The sequence below is a fragment of the Lissotriton vulgaris genome, chromosome 11 (genome assembly GCF_964263255.1).
Source record: "Lissotriton vulgaris chromosome 11, aLisVul1.2, whole genome shotgun sequence".
Taxonomy (NCBI): domain Eukaryota; kingdom Metazoa; phylum Chordata; class Amphibia; order Caudata; family Salamandridae; genus Lissotriton; species Lissotriton vulgaris.
In genome coordinates, this window is record NC_141699.1 from 543,483,897 (window position 1) to 543,509,609 (window position 25,713).

The following is a 25,713-nucleotide window of genomic DNA, read 5'->3' on the forward strand; positions in this document are numbered from 1 at the left end:
CCTCGTCACCCACCACAGGCAGAGAGTCTTTCCACCATATCTTCAGGTCACGTGACCTGTAACCTAGACAACTTCGCAGAAACGCGGAACTCTGCTTCGCCCATTCTATTGCGAGCAGTGAACGGCTTCTGACTAATTCCGCACACCGGTAAGCTTCAGCACCCTCGCCAATGCATGCATTTATTTATGCACTTGCCTATATAGCCCAGCAACAACCTTCCTTTTTCTATCCGATCTAGTCCTGCTACGGACTTGATGCTTCCTCGCGAGTACCGATCACCCCATGCCGAAAGTCGACAAGTTACGGCTGTCGGGTAAGTCTCTCACTGGCTACCTTAACAGAATAATACACGTCTGCCCTGGTCGGTGGTTAAAGTCTGTATTCTGTATATTTTTCCTTATGCAGACGCATTGACCTTCTGGATGTCTAACGGACCCCTTACTACCAAGTTATACAGGCTCTTCTGAGCACTGAATTTGTGAGTGACTTACTATTCTGTCTTGCCTGTAATTATCGAACGTTCGGTAAAAATTGACGTGTCTAAAGTCTTGTTCACAGTTCTTTTACCGCTACCCATTCTCTACATACTGAGTTTAACTGCACACCACACCTTCGGTGTGGTACTTTCTCTAGTCTAATATTAAATACATGGTACCAGTGTCATCCACAACTTTGACCCGCAATATTTTTGAGATGCTGCTGACTCATGATGCGCCCCTTGGTATATGTATTCGACCTGTCCCCATGCGGTGAGACCCACCTTCATGCTGCCCCTCCTGTCTGCATAATTACTGTGAGTCAGATTCAAAGATACATTTATTGGACACACAAGTCGTGCTCTCGGCGACATATATTTATTATACCTCATATGACTTTGTCAAGCTCCCGCAATTTTAAACTAACAACGTGGCATGCCTTCTAGACTTGAGTTATTGTATGGGAATTCATTTCCTTCTGAATAATACCAATTTATTTGTACACCAACTAGGTCACGTGCCCCCTATCCCCAGTCCTGAGGAAGACCCCACGGCAAGATTCTAACCTATATCTGCACACGAGGGTCGAAACGTCGACAATATTCTGGTCTTGCTTGTCAGCTCCACACCCCACTGACTTCATTAATTGTTCATTTGGAGTATGACTTTTACCTAGTATTGTATGTGAACCTAATGGTCGGTCTATGAGTACATTGACGTGTAACTCCACCTAATTTGCTTTATTTGTTGATTCTACTGTCACTGCATTACCTTTTTTCCTTCACCTAATCCCTACACTTATCACGTACCCCTTCCCTCTCTTCCTTTTTTCGGGGCACCACTATACTGTCACTGAGTAATGATTGCTTAATGTGATGTATACAATACGATACTAGCACGTTGTGATTAAAACAATGCTGCTTCCCAATTGGTTTCTTTGATTATTTATACTGTTTTTGTCAATACCTTTTTGGTTCATGATTACAGGGACCCCCTCTTATACTACAATTGACAGCCCAGGTCCCCGTAACCTCCCCTGGGTATAACCCCCTTATCTATAGCCCACATTCATATTCAGACAGACAACACAACAACAATGTTCTATCTGAACAAACAAGAAGGCACCAGGTCACGAGTTCTGTCTCTGGAAGCTCAATCCATTTGGCGGTGGCTTCTGGCGAGAGGTCTCTCCATCGTTGCAGTTCACCTCCCAGGAATTCTGAATGTTCAGGTGGACGGCCTAAGCAGAGACTTCGTAGAAGCGCACAACTGGGTGCTCAACGAAGACATCGCTCAGGAGGTGTTTCGACAATGGGGAGTGCCAGACATAGATCTGTTCACAGACGCGGCAAAAGCAAAATGCCCCGTCTTCGCATCTAGATTCCCCCAGCAGGGATCACAGGGGAATGCACTTTTGATCAGCTGGTCTCCGACATTGCTGTACGCTTTTCCTAATCCCGGCGGTGATACAGAAATTCTACAGGACCAAAACCAGGATGATCCTGATAGCACCGGAGTGGCCACGCCAGTGGTGGTACCCGGATCTCCTCCAGCTGTCAGAGGTTCCTTACCGGAGGCTGCCCTGCCGCCCAGACTTGCTGACCAAGGACGAGGGGAGGGTGTATCCATTCCCTTTGATTGACGGCATGGCTCCTGAGGTCATCCAGTATGGCCAGCTAGACCTCTCGGCTGACTGTATGGACATCCTTAGAGAAGCGAAGAGGCCCTCCACCAGAAAGACTTATGCTTTCAAGTGGAAGAGATTTTACATTTGGTGTATGGACCATGCACTTGATCCGATTCGAGGTCAGGAGCAGGTGATTCTCCCATACTTATTGCACTTGGCAAGGTCAGGCCTGAAGTACCCTTCCATCAGGGTTCACTTAGCGGCAATCACAGCCTACAGGAAGTCTCCTTCCCAGACCTCATTCTTTCTCATGCCTGTGCTCAAAGATTTATTAGAGGGGCTTAAGAAAGTGTTTCCACCAGTGAGGTCCCCCTCTCCTCCCTGGGAGCTTAACATCGTACTTACCAAGTTTATGGGTGAGTGAGATCCCGGCCCTGTGTTGCAAGGAACTTTACACAGTTTTTCATGCCAATAGAGTGGTGCTGAGAACACATCCAGGCTTCCTGCCCAAGGTGGTCTCGGATTTCCATATCAATCAGACCATGACTGTGCCTACTTTCTTCCCTCAACCAACCACTCCCTGGAGAGGTCTTTACACTCCCTAGATCTCCAGAGGGTTTTGAAATTTTACCTGGCTTGAACTCTTCCACTTAAGAAGTCTGACCGGCTCTTTGTTAATTATGGTACAACAAATACCTGCCTGCCAGCTTCAAAAAGGTCTATCTCAAGATGGATCGTCTCCTGTATAGATCTGTCTTACCAATTAGCTAACAAAGCTTTACAGGGCAAACCATGTGCACATTCCACTAGAGGGAAAGCTTCTACAACAGCTCTCCTTTGCAAAATTCCTATATCTGAGATTTGTAAGGCGGCTACATGGCGTTCAGTACATACCTTTACCCGCCATTACTGCCTAGATTCAGATGCACAGGCCGATGCCCAAGTGCGACAGGCCTCTTTGGGGAATTTGTTTGCATAACTGCATTATAAATGTGATATTGATTCATGTTTTTGCTATGTACTTGATTGCTCATCCGCGAGACTTTGGGTATGGGTTTGCTAATCTATTCATAGATTATGACTATTGATGAGTATACCCTGGATGAGAAGGATTAGTTACTTACCGGTAATCCTAGTTCTCATCCAGGGATATACTCATCAAAGTCATTAGCAACCCACCCACCTCCCCGGACGAGCATTACTGCAAAGTTAAAGTATGTTGATTGCGGATTTACTCAGGTGTTTATGCACCTCCAAAAATAACTGACCTAACTGCCACCAATGGTGCATCATGGAAGCAGGGGGTCGCCTACAGGTCTTAACCCCTCCCACGCTGGTGACGGAACCGTTCCGTCATGCCCCTCGGGTAGGCTGTGCTGGTGACGGAACAATTCCGTCACGGCCCGCTCGCCACGCCTGCCCGTCGCTGATTTTGCGCCTGCGCGGTTCGTTCTATTGAGCAGGCAGGGCCGTGACGGAACCGTTCCGTCACAAGCACAGCTCACCCAAGGGGTGTGCCGAAGCGGTTCCGTCACCAGCGTCGGCGCACTGCGGCGGAATAGCCGCCGCAGCAAAAGGGTTAAACGCACGGTACCCCCACTCTAATGCCTTAAAGGCAAGGTGTCAGTTTTCTTTGTTTTCTTTATACTCTACTGCAGCCTACTGGCAAATGCCTGCAATTACAGGTTTCTCAATGGCAATAAAGCATTGTTGTATGAATAATGTTTACTGCTCTCTTTCTTCCTTAGGCGTTGGGAGAGTATAGGTGCTGCTATGCAAACCTATGTAATTTCAGCATTTTGGCCATTGTGGAAATATCTTAGGCAGCATAGATATATGTTTTCACATATGCATATATAGGTATATATATATATATATATATGTATTTTCTATATGCTCCGGGATCCTGCACATGGGCAGGGATTATTCATAGATTATGACTTTGATGAGTATACCCCTGGATGAGAACTAGGATTACAGGAAAGTAACTAATCCTTGTTTGCCTTTAGTAATAATATTTCTGGTAGATACATAGGGCCCGATGTAGGGAGCCAAATACCGGTCGGTAACGGCCGAAATTACCGAATTTCGGCCGTTAGCAACCGGTATTGGGCTTTCCAGATGTCTTGGCATTTTTTAAGGATTCGGTATTTTACCAAATCGGTAATTTAAGGATTCAGTAAAATACCGAATTCTTAACATACCGAATCGGTAAAATACCGAATCCAGGATGTAGGAAGCACTCAAGTTAGTGCATTCCTAAGTTAAGGATTCGTTATTTACCAACAACTAGAAGTTGGTGGTAAATAATGAAAACCCTTGAAAAAGCATTTTTTTTGCTTTTCCAACAGTGCCATGTTGCAGACATACATGCCCTTAGGGCATGTATGTCTGCAACATGTGCACCCATACACAATTGAGGGGTGCAACAGGGTGTCAAAGTGACACCCTGCCACCCTTCAATGTTTCCCCCAATTACTGAATCGGTATTTACCGATTCGGTAATTACCGAAACTTACCGATTCGGTAATTTTTTCGGTAAAATTACCTACATCCCAATTGCCTGTTCTTAAATACTGAATCGGTATGTTTCGGTATTTAAGAATCGGTAATCTGGGATTACCTACATCGGGCCCATAGTCTTTCTGCAGATTCCTCACTGCAGTTTCTCCCCTCCTAAATGAGTTAACTCCCTCAAAAATAAGATCCAGATGTATACAAACACGTTATATTCTGTAAGTCTATGGGTTCCTCTTTGTATGCTTTAAAGTAGCAAGGAAACATTGCTAGTAACTGACATCACCACCCTGGTTGGTGTCTACCATGCTCCACTGTCATCATGAGCAAAGTTTTGGCTGAAGCTGCATGCACCACCGTTGCATGTCTGTTGCTTGGAAAACGTTTTCTAGACCATTCTGGAGTCTGAAAGGGTATTGATATGCTTTGGAATCAATGGGAAGATTATTTATCCAGTGAATGTCTGCACCATCACCTGTTGACTACAGCGTGTCTACATTCACCACCAACTATTGAGTGCATATCTGCAATCATCATGTACTGTCAGCAGTGTATGTCTGTTTACACCTCCTGTCCGCAGTGTCTGCCTGAACTCATCACCTCCTGTCTGCAGTATATGTCTGTACTCATCACCTCGTGTCTATGGTGTATGTTTATAAATATCACCCACTTTCTCCTCTACATGTCCATAATTGTCACCTTGGTCTGTAACACGTTTAAAATGATCACCTTTTGCCTGCAATGTATCTCTGCTCTCACAATCACCTGCAGTGTAGTCAACACCTACAATACTCACATGTACTTAGGGCTTGGTTGCTGCTGGCGCCTAATTCCTGCATGTTGTATTTTGACTCTTCTTATGCACAAAATAAATATTTTGTGTTTACAGCAATGCTTTCCTATCTCACCCTTTGTGCAGAACTGGCCAGGGAGCTGCAGTTTGGGGTGGATGAAATAAACAGGATCAGGGTGGAGAATCCAAACTCCCTGCTGGAGCAGAGCGTAGCCCTCCTGAACTTGTGGATGATCCGAGAAGACAAGAATGCAAACAGTATGTAAAGGGTTCAAGAGGGGCCAATAGCGGGATGGGGGAAAAGCATGTGCTGAAAGAGAGGTGCATCTAACCACCATGGCGGAAGGCTTTTACTATGTACAGACTCAAGAAACATCTGTTAAGGCTACTATTTATATTGCCCAGTCTGAAAGAAGTGTTATGTTTAGATGTTGTTATGTTCCAAAACTTAACTCTCTAAACTTACAAAGCTCTACTACCAATCTCATTTCCCTCAATGTCCTTATCTTTAGAAGGGATTTTTTGATGGACCTCAATGTGTGGCCAGGTTGATATTCAAAATAATTCTTACTTTTGAACACTGGGTCAAACTTATAGAAGGGTCTGTGAAGATAAAGAGCCTGACATTCATCTGCTCCTGGACAGGAAACTAGTGAAGGAAACAAAAAGGGGGAAATGGTCAAATTTCTCAACTGCAAAGAGAACTCTCGTAGGACTATTTTGAATGTACTGTTGGTGGCTGATGGAAAAGGCAAGAAAAGCCAGATATATGCCATTGCCTTAACCTAGCCACATGAGATAAAGGCTTTCAAAACAGAGACATAATGTTGGAATGCTAATGAAGTCAAGATGTGACATACTATCAATGGTTGGACAATAACTCTTGGACAGCACTACAGTGTGTGAAGCCAAGTATTGCTCCTTGTGCAATCATATTGCAACACGTTTTTCATGCAGTTGTTGGGGTTGTACAGAATTTAGTTTGGGGGAGTACTTTGGAGTCCCGAAGCGGGAAATCCTTTTTGAATGAACAACATTTCAGGGTTGAGCATCACAAAACTTGGGGTATATCCAGTACTGCACAGATCTATGGACTAAGGTGATCTGAGGCTTGTGAAGAACCACTATTATCTTCAAAGTGAAAAGGGTGTCACTGATGTAATCACTGAGTCACTGAGGCTACAACTGTGAAGGCACATTATATAATTATATATTTCTCCAGTATTGGATCTTTCATAGATTCACATGCGTGAATCATCCCCGTTGTCGTAGTGGGATTCCCACGATATACATATAAAAGCAGTAGATAAAATTACTATAGGCTACCATGCAATGAAGAGTCCGTGCAATAGCCTATCAACTTTATTTTGTAAAAAGAACCAAACTTAACCAACAGCCAATCAGGCAATGGCACCCTCTAGAACAATCCCAAGAGAGGCTAGATTCCTCAGATTTTCTACCGCACGTTGTATGAAAGGGAGTCTCCCTGAGATCTGCTCAGTTCTCTCTGGTTATCCAGTTTTCTAGCAGATTTCTCTCCAAATATGTCGGAATCTTCAAAGAAAGGTCTCTTCAGTTCGTGTGGATCATGTGGAAAAAAGTGGCTGCATGCTGAGGATCCATATAAGAGCTGCATCTACAGCCGTTAGCCTCAACACAAGGTAAAAGACTGCAAAATCTGTAGAACCTTCTCTACAAAAACCCCCAAGAGAGGGTAGATTATTGATTTGGCTAGAAAAACTTAAATCAAAATCTGATGTCTCTGAGGATGAGGAGAGCTCTACCACACTGACTTCTAAGGAAACGCACAAAAGGAGAGCGATCTCTTGAATCTTGAAAGTTTCCAAGAAGATGTCAAAAAGGTGTCGTCATGTAGAGGAAGGCACCTCACAAAAAGGAAAGCTTCCCTTTCCTCCTGAGGAAAATAAGACATAAGAAGGAAAAATATTCTTCTATCCAATCCACGAAAATATCTGTTTCAAGGACGCTTGTATCACCAACGGTGTTAACTTCCGGATCTCCGTTTTTGCAAAAACCATCCTCTAACCAAGTTTCTCTTTACTCATCTTCAAAAAAATCTACATTGTCGACGACAGACTCGACAACGGTCCCTTTAACAACGCTTCCAGTGACGACGATTGCTACACTGCTGCCGACCTTATCGTAGATGGCAACGCTAACAACAACATTTTCGTCGGCATCCTGGTCGACGACGGTGGTTCCATTGTAGACCTCGTCTATGACAATTTCGTTAACGATGCCGACGACGGCTTAATTCTATCCTATCATATCCTCATAGACGACGCAGACGCTGTTACTGTCGACAAAGCTGACAACGCTATATCCCACGCCTAGTCGTAAGCGTCCATCTACCTTACAGCTTATGCCAGTGTATCCGTCAATGACGTTCTCATCGACGACAAAGTCGACAAGGCAGATTTTACAGAATCCAGCAATAGCTTCACCTTTACCTCCTTCAACATTCTTGGAGGAATCTGATGATGTTGGGATGTTTGGGTCTGGTGATAGTCCTTCCCAATTACATCTCAAATATCAGAAGGGAGACCGCGGAACCATCACCATCGCTCTTCTGGATCGAAGTCTTCACACTCAGAATCGGGTAAGAGACGTTATAAGAAAAAGTCAAAGAAGCGCTTGCGGACACGGACGAGGGGGCCAGGGGTACCTACCCCGCTACTCTGTTGGAGCCTTGAGTCCAGCGGCCTACCCACCTTATCCGGCTCCGTTGATGACTCAGGCCCAGGTGCAAGATTTTCTTGCTGCCATGGACCACCTTTTCAGGACTTGGGCTCTCGCCCAGCGCCTTCGGGCCCCGCAGTCCCAGCTGAGGGCCCTTCCTTGCCAATGGTGCCGCCGGCGGCTCTGGCCCTGGTGCTGCAAGGTCCTCCGCCGGTGGCTCCAGTCCCGCCCCCGCAGGGTCCTCCACCGGAAGCTCCAGCGCCTCCTGCGGCTCCATTCCCGGTACCGCAATGGGTTCTGTTAGTTCCACCTCCGCCCTTGCCTGGGTTTCCGGACAATTTTGCTCTTGGTTGGGACTCTAATTGGGACATGGAGCTGGATCGGTGCAGACCAGCGCAGCTCCTGGTACCGTTGGACCATTTCTATTTCCCTGTCCCTCCCCCGCTGCCGCAGCCTGTGCCATGGACAGTGGTGGAGGCGCACGACTTTTAGGGGTCTGAGGACCCTCTTGCACGGCAGTGCAAGTCTGAACAGGAGTGGGCGGAAGAGACGCAGGATGCAGGTGATCTTGACCTCTCCTCTGAGCCTGGTTTTCTGTCTCCTCCTGCTGTGGCCATGGAGAAGGGTACCACATATACTGTGGTGCTCCCTAGAGTAGCTGAGGCCCTTGACCTTGATCTGCCAACTGTCACTCTCAAAACCAACCTCCTCACTGAAGTTCTTCAGCCGGCAGCAAGCTCTATGGAGCCTCTGCTTCCGTTCAATGAGGCGTTAACGGATGTGTTGATGGACACCTGATCTAGACCAGCCACAGGGGTTCCTGTGGATAAGAACGGGGCCAGGCGTCATTGCCCGGCACCGGGTGACCCTGCCTTTTTAACGACCCACCAAACTCCAGAGAGCCTGGTCATCCAGGCCTCCACTTTCCAAAGTGCATTTCCTACCGCCTCACTGGATAAGGAATCAAAGAAGTTGGAGCAGTTGGAAAGAAATTGTTTTCCTCTGCCAGCTTGGGGCTGCGGTTGGTGAACACCGCATGCCTCTTGGGCCTCTACTCTCACGCTGTGTGAAACATGGTGGCGCAGACGCTGCCTCAGTGTCTGGAGGAGGTTCGGGTAGTACTTTCCCAAGCCGTTGTGGAGGGGAAAGACGCAGCAAATTTTGCCATCAGGTGTGGGCTTGGCACCACAGACTCACTGGGTAGGGCGATCTCCACGACAGTGGCCCTCTGTCGCCATGCCTGGTTGCGGTCCACTGGGTTTTCAGGGGATGTTCAGAGTTCTCTCATGGACATGCCCTTTGAAGGACTCTCCGGCTACGGCCAAGTCCTTGGGTCTCTCCACCATGCGTCCGGCCACGTCTACTTTTTGTTCCTTTCGTAGCCACGGAAGGGGCACCCCAACACGTTTGTTCAGCCAGAAGCCTGCGCAGAACCAACCTCAGCGTGGGTGCGGCAGTGTTATCCGCCGCGGCGGGACAGGGGGCCAGCGTGTGGGTCAGTCCACCTCCGCTCCTACTCCCGCAGCATCTGCCTCAAAGCCTTCCTAGTCCGAGTTTTGGGGTGCACCCCACGCCAGTGGGTGGCAGGATTCAACATCACCTCTCCCTCCAGCATTCTGTCACCTCAGACAGGTGGGTGCTGCAAATTGTCCGAAGGGGCTACTCCCTCCCCTTCGAGTGTGCCCCTCCAGCCATGCCACCTCAGTTCCACCGCATGTCCGGGGATCATTTTGAGATTCTCCAACAGGAAGTTGCAACCCCCTTGGCCAAGGGGGCCATCGAGCGCGTTCCTGTGCCAGAAGTAGGACATGGTTGTTATTCACACTACTTTCTGGTTCCCAAGAAGGAGAAAGCGGACCAGTGCCCCATCTTTAACCTCAGGAACGTCAATTGCTTCTTCCGGAAAGGGAAGTTCAAGATGTTGACACTGGCTCAGGTCTTGGCTGCCCTTGACCCTGGAGACTGGATGGTAGGGTTGGACTTGGGGACGCCTATTTAATTTCCCTGTCCTGCCGGCCCACCGGCGTTACTAGCGGTTCACGGTAGGCCAAGAGCATTTTCAGTTTTCTGTGCTCCCCTTCAGCCTTACCAGTTCCCCTCAAGTGTTCACGAAAGTGATGGCAGGGGTCGTAGCTCATTTGCACAGATTAGGGGTTCCAGTCTTCCCCTATGTCGACGACTGGTTGTTGAAGGCGGGCTCGCCCCATACAGTTGTCTCCCACCTACAGACTATGGCCAACCTCCTGAATTTGCTGGGGTTCTCCATCAACATGCCAAAGTCTGACCTGAGTCCCTCACAGAAGCTCCCCTTCATCGGAGCGGTTCTGGATTCGACGCAGTTTCGGGTTTATCCTCCCGAGCAGCGAGTTTGGGATATTCAGGCTATGATTCTGATTTTGCAGCCTCTATCCCGGGTTTCAGTCAGGATGACACTCCGTTTTCTGGGCCTGATGGCCTCCTGCATCCTGCTAGTGCAACATGCCAGAGGACATATGCGGGCTCTGCAGTGGGACCTTAATTTCCAGTGAGCACAGCATCAGGGTAACCTGTCTGATCATGTCCAGATTTCAGAGGGTACTGCACGACAATTGCAGTGGTGGTTCACGAATCGTGATTGGGTCAAAGGCTGATCCCTCTCCCTTCCCCAACCAGAGCACACAGTGGTGACGGATGCGTCCCTCCTGGGATTAGGACTCCAATTGGGAGAGGCAGAGATCAGAGGCCTCTGGTCTCCAGTGGAGTCCCGGCTCCATATCAACCTTTTGGAGCTTCGGGCGATCCGACTTGCACTGAAAGCATTCCTTCCCTCTTTCCGGGGAAGTGTAGAGCAGGTGTTCACAGATAACACCACCGCCATGTGGTATTGCAACAAACAGGGCGGGGTGGGGTCGTGAACCCTATGTCAGGAGGCTCTGTGCCTCTGGACTTGGCTGGAACATCAAGGCATTACCTTGGTGGTTCAACACTTGGCAGGTTCTCTGAACGCCCGGGCAGACAAACTCAGCCGCAGGTGCATGATGGATCACGAATGGCATCTAAAGTCGGACTTGTCGCAAGGTCTCTTTCTGCAGTGGGGAGAGCCTTGGTTAGATCTTTTCACCACAGAAGAGACTGCGCAATGTCAGCAGTTCTGCGCATAGAAATTTCCAAATCGGCACTCGCTCAGCGACACTTTTCACCGCGAGTGGAGATGCGGTCTGTTGTACGCCTTTCCGCCTATACGACTTCGGCCCAGAGTGCTGAAGAAGATTCGGCGCGACCGGGCCTAAGTCATCTTTGTGGCTCCGGACTGGGCACGAAGATACTGGTATCCCGAGCTGCTCAGCGTGGCGATCGATCCCCCGATCCGACTGCCTCTTCGGGAGGACTTTCTGTTGCAGTAGCAAGGGACGGTCCTCCACCCGAATCTGTCCAGACTCCATCTCCATGCATGGAGATTGAGCGGTGACAGATGACGGATTTCGATCTTCCTCCTGAAGTCTGTGATGTCATTCAAGTAGCCAGGCGTCCCTCCACTAAAAGGGTATATGCCTGCAGGTGGAACAAATTTGTGGCATGGTGCACAGAAAAGGCTGTGGATCCCCTTTCTGCCCCTCTTTCCGAGGTCCTTCTGTTCCTTCTCTCTTTAGCCCAGCAGGGCTCTGCTCTTGGCACTATCAAAGTTTATCTTTCGGCCATCTCTGCTTTTCTGCGGCTTCCAGATCAGCCTTCTCTTTTTAAGTCCCCAGTTGTTAATCACATCCTCAAAGGCATTACACACATGTGCGCTCCCTTTGAGCCCCTTCATAACTGTCCCTTATGTCTTCTCACTCTCAAGACGGCTTTCCTGGTTGCTATCACCTCTGAGAGAAGAGTAAGTGAGCTCCAGGCTCTTTCTTCTACGCCTCCTTTCCTTTCTGTTCATCCAGTCAAGGTGGTTTTATTTAAGGACCCATCCTTCTTTCCTGCCAAAGGTTGCCATGCCCTTGCCTTTGGGCAGACCATCACTTTGCCCACATTCTTTCTGCCTCCGCATCCTTCGAAAGAGGAAGAGAGGCTACACCGTCTGGACCCAAAACGTGCGCTCTTGTTCTATCTGAAGCCCACACAACAGTTCCGGGTGGATGACCAGCTCTTTGTTGTCTACGTGGGCGCCAAAAAAGGTCGGGCCATGCACAAACGAACCATCTCTCGGTGGGTCGTTCTGTGCATCAAAGCATATAACTCGTTGGCTAAGAAGGAGCCTCATGTGGCGCTGCGTGCCATTCTACCAGGGCAATGGCAGCCATACTGCCTTGGGATGCGGCGTTCCCTTGTAGGACATTTGTCAGGCAGCTACGGGTGCCTCGCTGTTTACCAAGCATTACTGCCTTGACAGTCAAGTCCAGAGAACAGGCTTCTTTGGCTCTTCTGTTCTCCGTGACTTTCTGGTGTAATCTTGTTCGCTGACCCACCACCGGGATTTGTATTGCTGGGGTATCTATTCTAAGGTAAGGAATCTTCACTTAAGTGTCTCTTTCAGATGCACAAGTTACTACGTGTGTAACGATATATCTGTTAGAGACATTAGTTAGTGATAGATTCCTTACCGCCCCACCCATCCTCCCCGTTCTGCGAACTGATTTCTAGGGTTAAGGTCATCCTTTTCAGAGCCCTAGTTTTATGGCACCAGTTGTCAGTTTCTTGCATGGCCCTGCGTTCCCGGCGCTGACAGTCGTGTACAGAACTGACGTCAGCATGCATGGGTGGCGCCTAAGTTGTCTCCGTGACGTATTCTCTGTGCTTACGATGCCAGCGATGGACGCGGTACCGCACGACGCCACCTTGTGACGCGCAGGGGTACTGCTGACGAAAAACTTTCCAGATCCAGTCTGATGCCTGGGGATATTCTGAGGTAAGGAATCTATCACTAACTAATGTCTCTTACAGATATATCGTTACACAAGTAGTAAATTGTGCATTAAAGCAATTGGGTGAAGCTACTTTGGTAGCCTATCCACATCACTGGACCTATCCACATCACTGGAAAAGTACCAAACTTCAGCCAACCAAAGCACAGCCAGCATATCTCCCCTCAAGGGCCACCATACTACAGATTTCTTACACAGAAATGTTAAAATATATACTGACATTTGGTTGTAGCTCGGGGAGGAGGGTGAGTCGTATGTAAATCTGTGAAGATGCCAGTACTGAAAAAACACAGTATACAGATAAGTAACTTGTTTTTTTCTCCAGTATTTGATCTTTCATAGATTCACATGTTTGAATCAGAACAGTACAACCTTGAGAAGACATTCAAGTATTATATACACATTAGCATGGCCTGTAAACCAATATTAACAGTTGCCGGGGGGTGTCGGATAAAACCTGTCAATTTTCTTAACACTGAAAATCTCCCCATAGAGGAAGAGATGGTGGAAAAACTGCTTGTCCTACTACAGCATAATTATACATTGTTAAATCAAGGTGATAATGGCGAGTAACCATATGGGTGTTCTTCTATGTAGCACCTCTACTTATCTGCGACAGAAGGACACACGCAAATAGTGATATAGAAATTGCCATGGATCTTGTTGAATGAGCCTTTATAGTACCTTGTAGGGGGCAACTAACTTTCAAGTGACAGAAGGCTATGGTTTCTGAAAACCATCTTGCTAATATTTGCTTGGCAATAGCATATCCTTTTCTGGGAGATTCATATGCTATTAAGAGGTGATAACATTTTCTAAAGTTCTGAGTCCACGGTATGAAGAGATCTCTCTACTGCATTTTTAGAATCTTTGAAGACAGTTTTAAGAAGTACTGGTTTGTTAAGGTGAAATTCCGATGCTACCTGCGGAATGGTGTGAGTTTTTAAAAGGATGTTTTATTAGCTGCACTAAAGTGGTATTAAGTTGCCATAGATTGGATATTTTGTGACTGAGGAAAAGTTCTGTAAAGACCTTTGATGAACTACTTGATAATCCTTTGTGACTGACCACAAGGAAGTTCTGTTATGTGTCCTTCTGAATCTAGAAACTGCTGCCAGGTGCACCTTGATGAAGAGTGGGATAACCCTGACTGTGCAAAATGAAGAACTTATGGGAGAATCTTTACCGGTTCTGATGACATCAGATGAAGTCTCTGCATAGAGCACCAACACAAAACCATTTCCATTTAGATTCATAAGTCTCACTTGTAGGCTCTGCTCTAGCCCTGTTAAGTATCTGTCTGTAATCTTCTGAGATGTCTACGTGATGGTATTCATTGCGCTGAGGAGCCAGGCAGATAAATTGAGTGAATTTGGGATTGAATGCAACACCTTACTTCTCTGCATTGTCAACATGGTTGCCAATGTTTGAGAGAGCTGTGAACTCAATCTGATAGGAGATACAGCTCTGTGTACCATTACTGCCAGGGCCATGCTGGAGCTATCAAAATTAGTCAGCAAGGCTCTCATTTCATTTTCATTTCATCCTAACATTCTTGGTACCATTGGTAGTGGAGGGAAGGCGTAGGAAAAGATTCTGTAGATGCTATTTGAAATGTTCCCAAGATCTCTATTGAGGGAATCTGCTGGTGTAAAAACAACATTTATGATTTTGCTTATTGCCAAAAGGTCCAGTTCCGAAATTCCCCATCTGCGAAAGATGGTTTCAGTTGGTAATCATTTGACTCCCATTCCTGACACTTCTTCATGGATCAGCTGAGGATGTCGGCCCATTAATTGCTGATCCCTGGAACATGTTCTGCCTTCAGTGTGATGTTGTGATTGATTACCCATTTACAAATACTTCTCTGGATAATAGCTTTTATTTGGTTCCTTCCTTCTTGTTGATGTAATACATGATAGTTGTGTTGTCTGTACTAAAGCTGAGGACCCCAAAATCCTAGGAAAGAAAGCTTCGAGACCTAATGCTACGGCTCATGGTTCTATGAGATTGATATACCAAGGAACCTCTTGAATAAACCACTTACCTTTGACCTTTAATTCCTGAAGAGGCACTCCCCAACCTTCAATGGAGGCATCAATGGCCACTGTGTAAACTGGGATTGGAATGTTTTGTCCACCAGGGTATTGTCTCCTTCACCTTTTTTTTGATCTTGACAGCGTTGTCGAATTATTCCTGGTCGAGCCCACTGCTTGTCTAGTTCCTCTAGGAATGGTTGCATTTGCAGGTGACGATTTGGGATCAACGGGATATAGGATAACATCATCCCTAAGAAAGACTTGTATATATATGAACCAAAGAAGACTCTATTCTGAAACTTGTGAGGGAGTGTAAAAAATGTTTTGTACTCTCTCCTTTTAGTAGCACTTACCCTGTTCTCTGTTGAGGATTGCTCCCAGAAAGGTAATTGTGTTTTCTTGGAGTTAGAGAGGATTTGATTCTCTTTAGGGTCATCATAGAGAATTGAAGAGTTGAATAGAGGGTCCTGTAGATTTTTTTACACTTTCAAAACATTGGGTCTTGATCAGCCAATCATCCAGGAAAGGGGAAATGTGATGCTCCATTTTTCTGAGATAAGCTACTACTGGAGCCATACATTTGATTAAAATGCTTTAGGCAGATATTAGGCCGAATGGTAGGACTTTGAATTGGTAATGGCAACCAGCCAGTTTGATTCTTAAGTATTTTCTGTGGACTGGATGCATGGGTATGTAAAGTATGCATCTGGCATGTCTAGAGATGTCATGTAATCTCCATTGTTCAACAGCTGTAGTATGTCCTGATGAGTCACCATTCAAAATGATTGTTTCTTTAAGAACGTGTTCAGTTATCGTAGATCTAATATAGGTTTCCATTCACCTGATTTCTTTCGTATACGCAAACAATTTGAATACAAACCTATATTTTGTTAGGAGTAGGGTACGATCTCTATTGCCTCCTTCTGAAGAAGTTGTATTATCCCCAATTGTAACTGAGGAAGTTGTTGGACTGATTGCCCTCGTAGCAGATTTGTAGGTGGTATGGATAGACCCATTGGTCCATTGTGATAGACCTCCAATTGCTTTAAAAGTTTGCCATTCTTCCCCCAATGGGTAGGAAGGGGCTTGTGACCAGAGCTAAAAGAACATGATATGTTGGTGGCTTTGCCTGTCTGTCATGCAGTCACAGCACTTGTCAATCATTCTTCATCTGTGCGGTCAAAGGACGCCTCAGTTTGTCGTGCCATGTGTGCACTGTCAGTGCTAGAGATAACACTTCTCTACCGATGAGCAGGCAGCACTTGGCTCAAACTTTCCCCATTGGTGCACATCCTGAGCTTGTCTGTAACTCCCTGTGCACAGTCATATCTTCCCTCTACTATTTTATACGCATATTGACATGGGAAAAGACTAGGGGTCAGATGTAGGTAAATACTATTTACCTATTCTTAAATACCGAATTTTACTGATTCGGTATTCGAGAATAGGTAAATAGTATGTAGGTAATTTTTCGGTAAATTTTAACCAATCTGTAAAAATCGGTATTTACCGATTCGGTAATTGCCATTCATTCCTATGGGCCTAATACTGATTCGGTAAAAGGGGGAAAACATTGAAGGGTGACAGGGCGTCACGTTGACACCCTGTTGCACCCCTCAATTGTGTATGGGTGCACATGTTGCAGACATAAATGCCCTAAGGGCATGTATGTCTGCAGCATGGCACTGAAGCAATTTGCATAAAATTGCTTTTTGTTTTTTTTCCGTTATTTACCACCAACTTGTAGTTGGTGGTAAATAACGAATCATAACATGGGATAAGCACTCATTTAAGTGCTCCCTACATTAGGAATTCGTTAATTTACTGAATCTGTATTTAAGAAATCGGTAATTTATCGATTCCTTAAATTACCAATTCGGTAAATTACCGAATCCTTAATTTCGGCCCCTACATCAGAAAAGCCTATTACCGGTCTGTAACGGCCGAAATTCGTTAATTTCGACCGTTACCGACCGCTAATAGCCTTCCTACATCTGGCCCTAGGAGCCTTATATCAAAGAACCCAGTTGTTAGTAGGTCATGATTCCAAAGGTACACGGGGCACTCAATCATCCACCTATCAGGTATGCTAGCTTCTAACATCTGTGGCTGGATATTTAACAACTTGAAGCCATTTGTAAAAAAGGCCGCCAGAGATAGTGCCGAATTCAACATGACCCACAACTATTTCTCTTTCGGAACATGACCAACATATCTTTTCCAGTTTTCCATAGATGACCTACTGTTTATCCGTTTTCCTACGTAGCAACATTTTTTTAACACAGGTGTTTCTTCAATAAGTCTAGGACTCTCAGCTTTGCAATTTATTTGAAGTACTTTATGTATGCTGTAATGAAATAGGTCGTTTTGAATCTCTTCAATAACACTGAATCATATATACCTATATCTATCTGTCTGTCTGTCTGTCTGTCTGTCTGTCTATCTATCTATCTAAATGTATATGTAGAAAGAGAGGGGGGAAATAGGATATACAAAGGGCACCAACAGTACAATATGGTCCTGATTGCCATGTGTATATTTCATTCACCTGACAAAACTAAAGTAACATGCATAACTCTTTTTTTTCAACAAGTCTATCTGTGTACCAGTCCCTATAAATTATGTTAAGCAATTCCAGCCATCCATGCTAGATTAAAGTTTCATTTTGTTGTCAGGATTTCCCCATTTAAACTCACATTCCCATGCAAGAACACAGAGTGCATAGCTGTCCATTTCATATGTGCTGCATCCTAAAAAACAGAATACATCTTTGTAGCAAAGTTTTAGTTTGTAAATGCAAAACATGAGAATTTTGCCTTAACGTACTTTCATAGAAAAGTTATCCTTAGCACACATTGTAATACAGAAAAATGCAGGTTTATGCCAAAGTATTCTCTATGCCATGCTTTCCTTTATGTCTGTTTATGTTATAAAATCTAGAGGTAGCTGTTTCACTTTCAAGAGGCTATTATCCATAGGGAGAGCCAGCCATATGTCTCAAAGGTCTCTCTGCTAGGCACTCTGTTCCAAGCCTGCCATAAAGTTATAAGCAGATGGCAAGTGTCTGTTGAGTCAGATGTCATGGCAGCACGCCTGGGCCACGGAAATCCTGGAAGAATGCGGTGGAATAACTCAAGTCAGATTCGTTTTTCTGGAAGGACAGGGGGACTGGGGCAGTCTGGGTCATTCATGCCAGAAGTATCTGAGTGGCATGCACGTAATGGCAAGGAAAGAAGTGAAAATGTCGGTTTAGTCACATGCTGAGTCAGTCTGCCCGGGCAACCAGGGGGGCTCCCGTAGTCATTCACATTATTAGACAGGGAGACAGTTAATAATTTCCTGATCAGTCCGTATTCGTGTCGAGGCAGAAAAATGCAATAAGTTACAAAACCTGCTTGTTGGTGTCACAAGAAAGCAAGGTAGACTGTCAGATTCAGTAACATGTTAAATTGATGACTAGAGTTTAGCATTGGTAGGCATAGTCAGTCATCTGTTTTCCCTTTCGTTATAGAAGCTTGAAGGTGTGAGGTGGGATCAGTAACATATGATGTCAAAGTGTGTACAGCTAGAGGTTTGGCAAGGTTTCCCCTTGCTAGGTCAATCACTCCTGGATTTCTGCCAGGGCTTGGGTACAGTCAGTTGCATTTTAAGTAGGTGCGTCTTTAAAGTTGGATGAGCTTGGGTCGAACCAGTTATATTTCAGTTCAGCGGCTCTGTTGGATGGATGATCTGGGGCAAGGTTATTCCCCAGGCAGATGAATGCCTCAGAAAGGAGTGTGGGGTGTCAGGTCAGAATGTTACAACCTGTGCACTCTAAGGACAGAGAGAAAGGTGTGGGTGTTTTTCAGTGGATCATGAAGAAGTTGTTGTGCCTGTGTAGACCACTGTAGAACAGCTGTACGGTCTTACATGCAAAAGTATTCCTTTCCGAATCTGTCACGAATTTACCTAGAGGTACTGCATTGTTTTTCAAAGTGTTCACTAGCAGCATTATCTTTGTATGGACTCTTGATACTGCTAGTGAAAATGATTTTGCTTATGTAGCACTTGGCTTGTTTATCCCCCTCGCCCCCACCCCGCCCCCCAGAACAGTTTATACACATGGTTAAGCATGCCAGCTTTCTGGGTGCACAAAAGAATATTTGATTAATTTCCTAGTCTTTCCTAATGTGCTGTTGTTGTTTGATTGTATTAGAAGTGTGGATGTTCTGGTAGGTTAGGCACCTCTTATTTTTGCACAGCATTGTCAGGTTAGACAATTCTTTTTTTGCACAGCATTGTTCCCTTCTCCATTGTATGTGTGTGTAATCTACTTCTAGCTATAAGGCATTTGACACTGGCTGGTTGTCAATTAAGGGGGGGATGTCTGGAAAGACCTCTTTGAATTGTTTATTTTGCTGTAGAATAGGTGGTAATTTCCTAGCAATCTTGTGTGGGGGCTCTAAATGTGGGTTGTACGTGGCGATAAGTGGAACTATCTTGGGCCTCTCTTTCTTCATATTCTGATCGGCTGCTCCAGGTGATCATTGTTTCTCTGTGCATTTGGTTATCCTCAATTCTATGGTTTTACCAGTGGTTTTTAAAGTCAGGTCTCAGATTTTTTGTTTTCGTCCCTCTCTGATGTGACTTCAACATGTCTGGTTGTATCATAAATCCTGGCTGAATAGTGAGGCATGCTGCAGGTGCCAGCTTGTGTTTTTCAGAGAGCTGTCTGTTGGTTTGAAGAATACTGTGTTGCATAGCCACTTGTATTTTATGGTGATGGTTGTTTCTAAGAAATGTCAAATCTTCTGCAGAACTGTATGGGCTCCTGTTATCCCAAAGTCCACATCAGAAGATTATCAATTTATTGCAGGCATCTTAATGTTTTGCAGTCGCAGGTGTCATGGAAGTCACTGTCCAGATGTGCCACAAAGAGGTTTGTACGTCGAGAGTCCATCCATGTACACACAGTCAAACTGCGGTATGGCACTTCTGAATGGTAAATAGTTGTGGGTCAGGTTGAATTCCCCCCTGCCTCTGGCAGCCTATGTTACAAATGGCTTCAAGTTGTTTAATACCCAGCCAGAGATGTTCTAAGCTAGCATACCTGATAGATGGATGATCGAGTGCCCTGTGTACCTTTGGAAACATGACCAACTAACAACTGGGTTCTTTGATATAAGGCTCCTAATCTTTTCCCCTGTCAATATGCATTTAAAATAGTAGAGGGAAGCTCTGACTGTGCACAGGAAATTACAGAGACAAGCTCAGGATGTGCATTATTAGGAAAAGATTGAGCCGCGTGCTACCTGCTTATCGGTAGAGAAGTGTTATCTCTAGCACTGACAGTGCACACATGGCAAGAAAAACTGAGGCTTCCTTTGACAGCAAAGATAGAGAATGATTGACAAGTGCTGTAACTGCGGGACAGATAGACAAACTGACAAAGCACAAACACAGAAACAATCATGAAAACAAACTCTGAAGGGACACAGATAAGGGATCACTGGAGGAAGTTCTGAATCTACACAAAGAATTGTTACGACAAGCTATGAGTGTCCATAAACAGATACCCTCTATGGTAGACTCTGATTGTGCACAAACACAAGGGCACTGACTGAGCTCTGACAGTGCAAATAGACAGTCGCTGAGAAATGCTCAGGGGCGCAGCCGGATCAGAACGGCGCATGTACTATTTTGTTGTATTACTCCTCTGAATTTGAGATAAGTTATCAAACAACCCCAAGGGATGTAAAGTCATCTTATGCCATCCCTTGGAGAAAGTTGCTACACGCCTGCATGCCTCTATGCTACAGATGTTCACGTATGACATTCTGAAGGCCTTGCTTAGTTTGTGAATTGTATGGCGTGTATACTCAATTCTTTATGTATGTCATAATTATTTTCTTCCTTTTCTACAGTGGAGAGTTTGTACACAGCTTTGCGGAATATCGACAGGAGTGAAATTGTGAACATGCTGGAAGGATCAAGGCGCCAGAGTCGTTGTCTGAAAGGTGACCGCCGATACAATGAACGGGACTATTCTCTTTCGCCATCACAGATGAATGGTATGTTTCTTTTATGTCAGGCAATCAGAAGCGTTGCATGTGCTCAGTCATGTGGAAGAACTGGGGAAGGAGTATTGCATCACTCTCAGCTAACATATCACCCACCATAGTCCACTCTGACCTCCAGCCTGTGCCTTACCTCCAAGCTCTGCCTGAGCCCTACCTCTGCCTTAACGCTATTGTTTGTCTGACCTTAAGTGTCAGCCTGGGATCAGCTTTAACCATTAGCCTTAACATCTTGCCTGACCTCCATTGTCAGGGCACACCTACTGGATCTTTTACCTCCATCCAACCTCTGCTTGACCTACCACTGCTTGGCCTCCAATGTCTGCAAGACCCACATCTGCTTGACCCCCTGCTTCTACCTGACTTTAAACATCAACCTAACCACTGACCACTAAGTACTCTCACCTGTCCCTGACCTCCAGCCTCAGCCTGCACTTTAATATCTGCTTGACCCCCTAACTGAATGTACGCTACCCTTCAGCCGATACCAGACCGTCAACTACTTTTCTGATTCTTCAGTCTCTGCCAGGCCTTAACCTGACTTCTGAATGTTGTCACTGGCTAGCAACATATGCTCTATCCTTCATCCTCAAGGTCACCTATTCTCGACTTTCTGCCTGAACTTCAACATCTTCCTGACCTTCAACCACTGCATATCTCCGGATTAAACCCAACTTCTGCCATGAGTCACAAGGGAATCTGAGCTTTGCTTGACATTCAACCTTTACATCACCACAAAATTCCAAACTATTTCACCACTCTCATCATCTCAAATCCTTAAAAATAACTTATGATCTTAATGGTACTCGTACAGCTATCATAATCTAGATGCATTGCCCAATTTCAATCTTTCCTTTTGCCCAAGAGTAAGTAGACCTGTGCCGTGATAATGAGCTTCAGTGTCATTTTCATCTCCAACCTGAAGGGCACTCTTTCCACTTAGAATTGCTCTGATCTCTGACATATCCTCCAGCTTCTATGGCACAGTTATGTCTAGCCTCGAAGCCTGCTAACATTTGATGTAACCACTGAAATCTGGCTGACCTCAATGACCCTCTGTCTTTTGTGATGCTCTCCAGGCCCAAGGCTACTCTTACCGCTGCTATGATTACCATCCACAAAGTCACTGTCAACTTGAACCTGAATAGCACTTGAACCTCAAACATAACTATAGTCTCCAAGTAAAGCCACTTCACAACTACTGTCACAACTTTTAAACTCAATGGGGCGTTGATCTGTGCCATGATCTAATACCTTTTCCTGAAATGTAATGTCTGCCACAGCTTCTGTGGCAATTTCACCTCTCTTGTCACACACATTACGAAATACAATCTGACATCTTCTATGCCCTCTAACATCAGTCTGACCTCCAATTTGATGGACCCCATTGACTTCTGGCATTACCTTCAGTGTCAAGAGCAACAATTTGACCTCTACCATGGCCTCTAATCTGAAGAATATTTTGACCTATGGCAAAAACCTCGAACATGTGCCACAATTTCTGAACTTTGAACTCTGGGTTGACCTCCTACGTCTATCCTCAACAGTACTTTGACCACTCCCTTCACATCAATCCTCAAAGCAGCCTGATTCTGGCAGATTTCCAAATGTGAAGGAAGTATGACTTCTCGAATTGTATGCAACTCAGAGGCGTCCACTTCTTGAGTATGTTGAAAGACTACAAGCAACAATATGTCTGTGCACATGTTTCAGATGATACACACATCTATCTCCATGACTGTTTAAACAATTGATAAAAGCCAGGATGTATATGTAGATAGTGCAGTCCACACTTAGGCCCTCATTACGAAGATGTGTAATTTCACACAGAACATTAACTCTGGATCAAATAACATACTTTGCATTTATAGCAGTTTTTTGGATCCTCATTATTGGACCTGAAATCTCCTGACCTGATAATTCCGGCCCAGTGACAAAGGGCCTCTCAGAGATGCTGCAGGGGCTGGAGCCGCTGCAAGCAACACAACTTTGCAACCCCACCCCCCACCCTCCTCCCTCCAACACAATTACTGCAGCAGTCCAGGGAGAGCAGCTAATGCTTACACGAGGACTGGAACAAGCTTGCCCTCCACTCCAGCCATGCCATTCAACACCCACACCAGCAGGCCCACTGACATTTTCTACCTGCTCAGAGCAGGCAGAAAAGGTCAGTGTTTTTTCACCTAGAGTTTTTTCAGGAAAAGCCCAGTAAATCTGTGTGCGAGTAGCTATTCTCAATTTTTGGGTGAAAAACCTCGTAATGGCCGTGCTTTGCAATGGAGATTCCAGCAAGTTAACTAAATTCCTTCTCTCCTATATCTTATATCTCTGCTGCAAAGTCCGGCCAACCGAGGGCCTTAGTGTTTCTTCACAGTACATCCATCATTTCACGAGTGAGTCTGCAGAAAGTATGTATGCATTATACTTTGCGCGTGTAAATATGTTAAGAGCTATATATAACTTTATATGTCTGCATATGCAGAATGCTCTTGTACCCACAAGTGGTGCATGTACATACACCACTACATGTGCTTGCATGTGCAGACAGGATATACTTCATGCTAAGTATGCATGTGCACAGAGGCTATAGTTCATGTTGTTTGTGCACATCTGCAGACAAGAATTCGTTATTTTAGGGTACTTTTACAATGGCCTGCAGCAAAGTAAATTACAAAGTATAAAACTTATGTCAAATATATTGGTTACTGCCAGGATGTGGCACAAGGCATGTTTATGCATGTGACATCAGGATATACCTCATGCTGTGTATGCATGTGCAGGGAGGGTATACCTCACGTCATGTGTGTCAAAGTGCAGACAGGATTTATTTACTTTAAGGGACTTAAATAATGTTTTGGCAAAACAAAATGATGTACAGAGGACAAAACGTACTTCTATAATATGCATGTACTGCCATGATATGCCACATATCGTGTGTATGCATGTTCACGCAGGATATACACTGTGTAGTGTGTGCATGTGCAGACTGAATATACGCCATGTCTGTTGTTGCAGACTTAACATATATCATGTCATTTATAAATAAGCAGACAGGACATATGTTGTGTGTGCATTTGCAGACTGCATATATATACCTTGCTAACTGTGCGTTCAGGTGCAGACAGATATTGCTTACCTTACTGTGCATGCGCAGATAGAAATACTCACAATGCTCTCAAACCCTAGCATGTCTCCAGATCTCTGCAATGACAGGTATTTGTGATACATACTTTTGTCTGAGCCTCTAAATAGTCCAAGTAGATGGGAGCAAAATAGTAAAATCCTACAAGTTCCCCATCATGAGATCTTGATATTCATATGAGATTATGCAGATATTTCCTCAAGAGGTTTCAACTTAGATGTTCCTTCAACATCTAGCCCTTCACTTGTGATTAAAGACTTCTATGTCTCTAAATCAGGAAGACCCACAGCCTGCAAATTAGTCAGAAGAGAAGAATGAAACTCACATGCAAGTCTCTGTCTTACCTCACATCCCCTCTAAATCAGGGGTCCATCCTTCTTAGATTGGAAGGGCAACTAAAGAAAGGGGATATTGAACTTGCATCTTGAGTTTCTGAGGAGCGCCACCCAAGGTGGATGTCCCACTCAAGGAACTCTTTCACAGCGAGAAAAAATAACTTACTCAAAGCTTCACAGTCCTCAGACTAGTAGAAGAATACCTGCTGGGCATACAAAGCTATCTTCAGAAGGGTATGGGTACTCTACGTCCCCAGTGCTTCCTACAAAACGTTTCAAATAGGCTACGTCTCTAGCTTCAATCCTGTTTTAAACATTACCACTGGGAAGCTAAACAGACACTACTGTCCCTCAAGTGCAGGCATGTGCTATAAGTGAAACTTAGCAAGTTTCCTATCCATTCTCTGGTGTCTCTAGCACTGGTAGTCTAGGATCCAAATGTGGAGCTTTCCCTTTATCCTGCCTCAGCAAAACCTTTCTGAACAAATCAAGAAAAAGGGTGCTTTTTCATAGGAGCAGTAAAAAGATATTTAAGGGCACTAAAGATCAAAGGCATGTGCACTCTCTACCTTTAGTGAGAAAACAGAGAGGCATGGAGGAGCCGGTAGTTGCAGCCCCACCTCATAACCCAGAACTGTAAACAAATAGATGACAAAGGAATAGCTCCGAATGTGGGCCTTGTAAAAGAACTGTCCTCAACTGTAGCACGGAGGGTGGATGTAGCAACTAAGCTCCCAGTATGTGTATTTCCATTATCCCATTGTGAAGATGCGCACTATTGAGAGTATAAGAATGGTGTACAGTGTGCTTTCACTCAGTCTGAAGTCTGCACTAGGGGCCTTCTCTGATTGCATGGCACTGGTTGCAGCTTACTTGAGACGAACAAGACTTTTTCTCTATTCATACTTGGACAAATGGCTCCTAAAAGACAATTAAGTATACTAATGTAATACATGATGTTCAGATAATGCCCATGTTCCTGCAAAATCAAAAGAAGAAAATGACAATGACTGCTCCTTTGTTAAGCAACTTGAATGATGTGTCCACATAAATCTTCTGACTATGTAAGGAATGTGGCCTCAAGGGGAAGAGGAGGAATCATAACCCCAACAGTCTGCTGAAACTGAGGGTCATTCCT

The 25,713-nt window shown here is 45.1% G+C and overlaps 1 protein-coding gene across 10 annotated transcripts in view; it reads left to right on the top strand.

Annotated features, from left to right (window-relative positions):
- The window catches only part of ANK1 (ankyrin 1), a 1,037,654-nt gene that overhangs the window by 790,763 nt on the left and 221,178 nt on the right, over window positions 1-25,713 (top strand). For all 10 annotated transcript variants that reach the window (XM_086943592.1, XM_086943597.1, XM_086943588.1 and 7 more), the window contains 2 exons: window positions 5,541-5,672; window positions 20,946-21,092. In XM_086943592.1, the coding sequence (XP_086799718.1) occupies window positions 5,541-5,672; window positions 20,946-21,092 (279 nt within the window). The remainder of the gene's footprint in view (window positions 1-5,540; window positions 5,673-20,945; window positions 21,093-25,713) is intronic.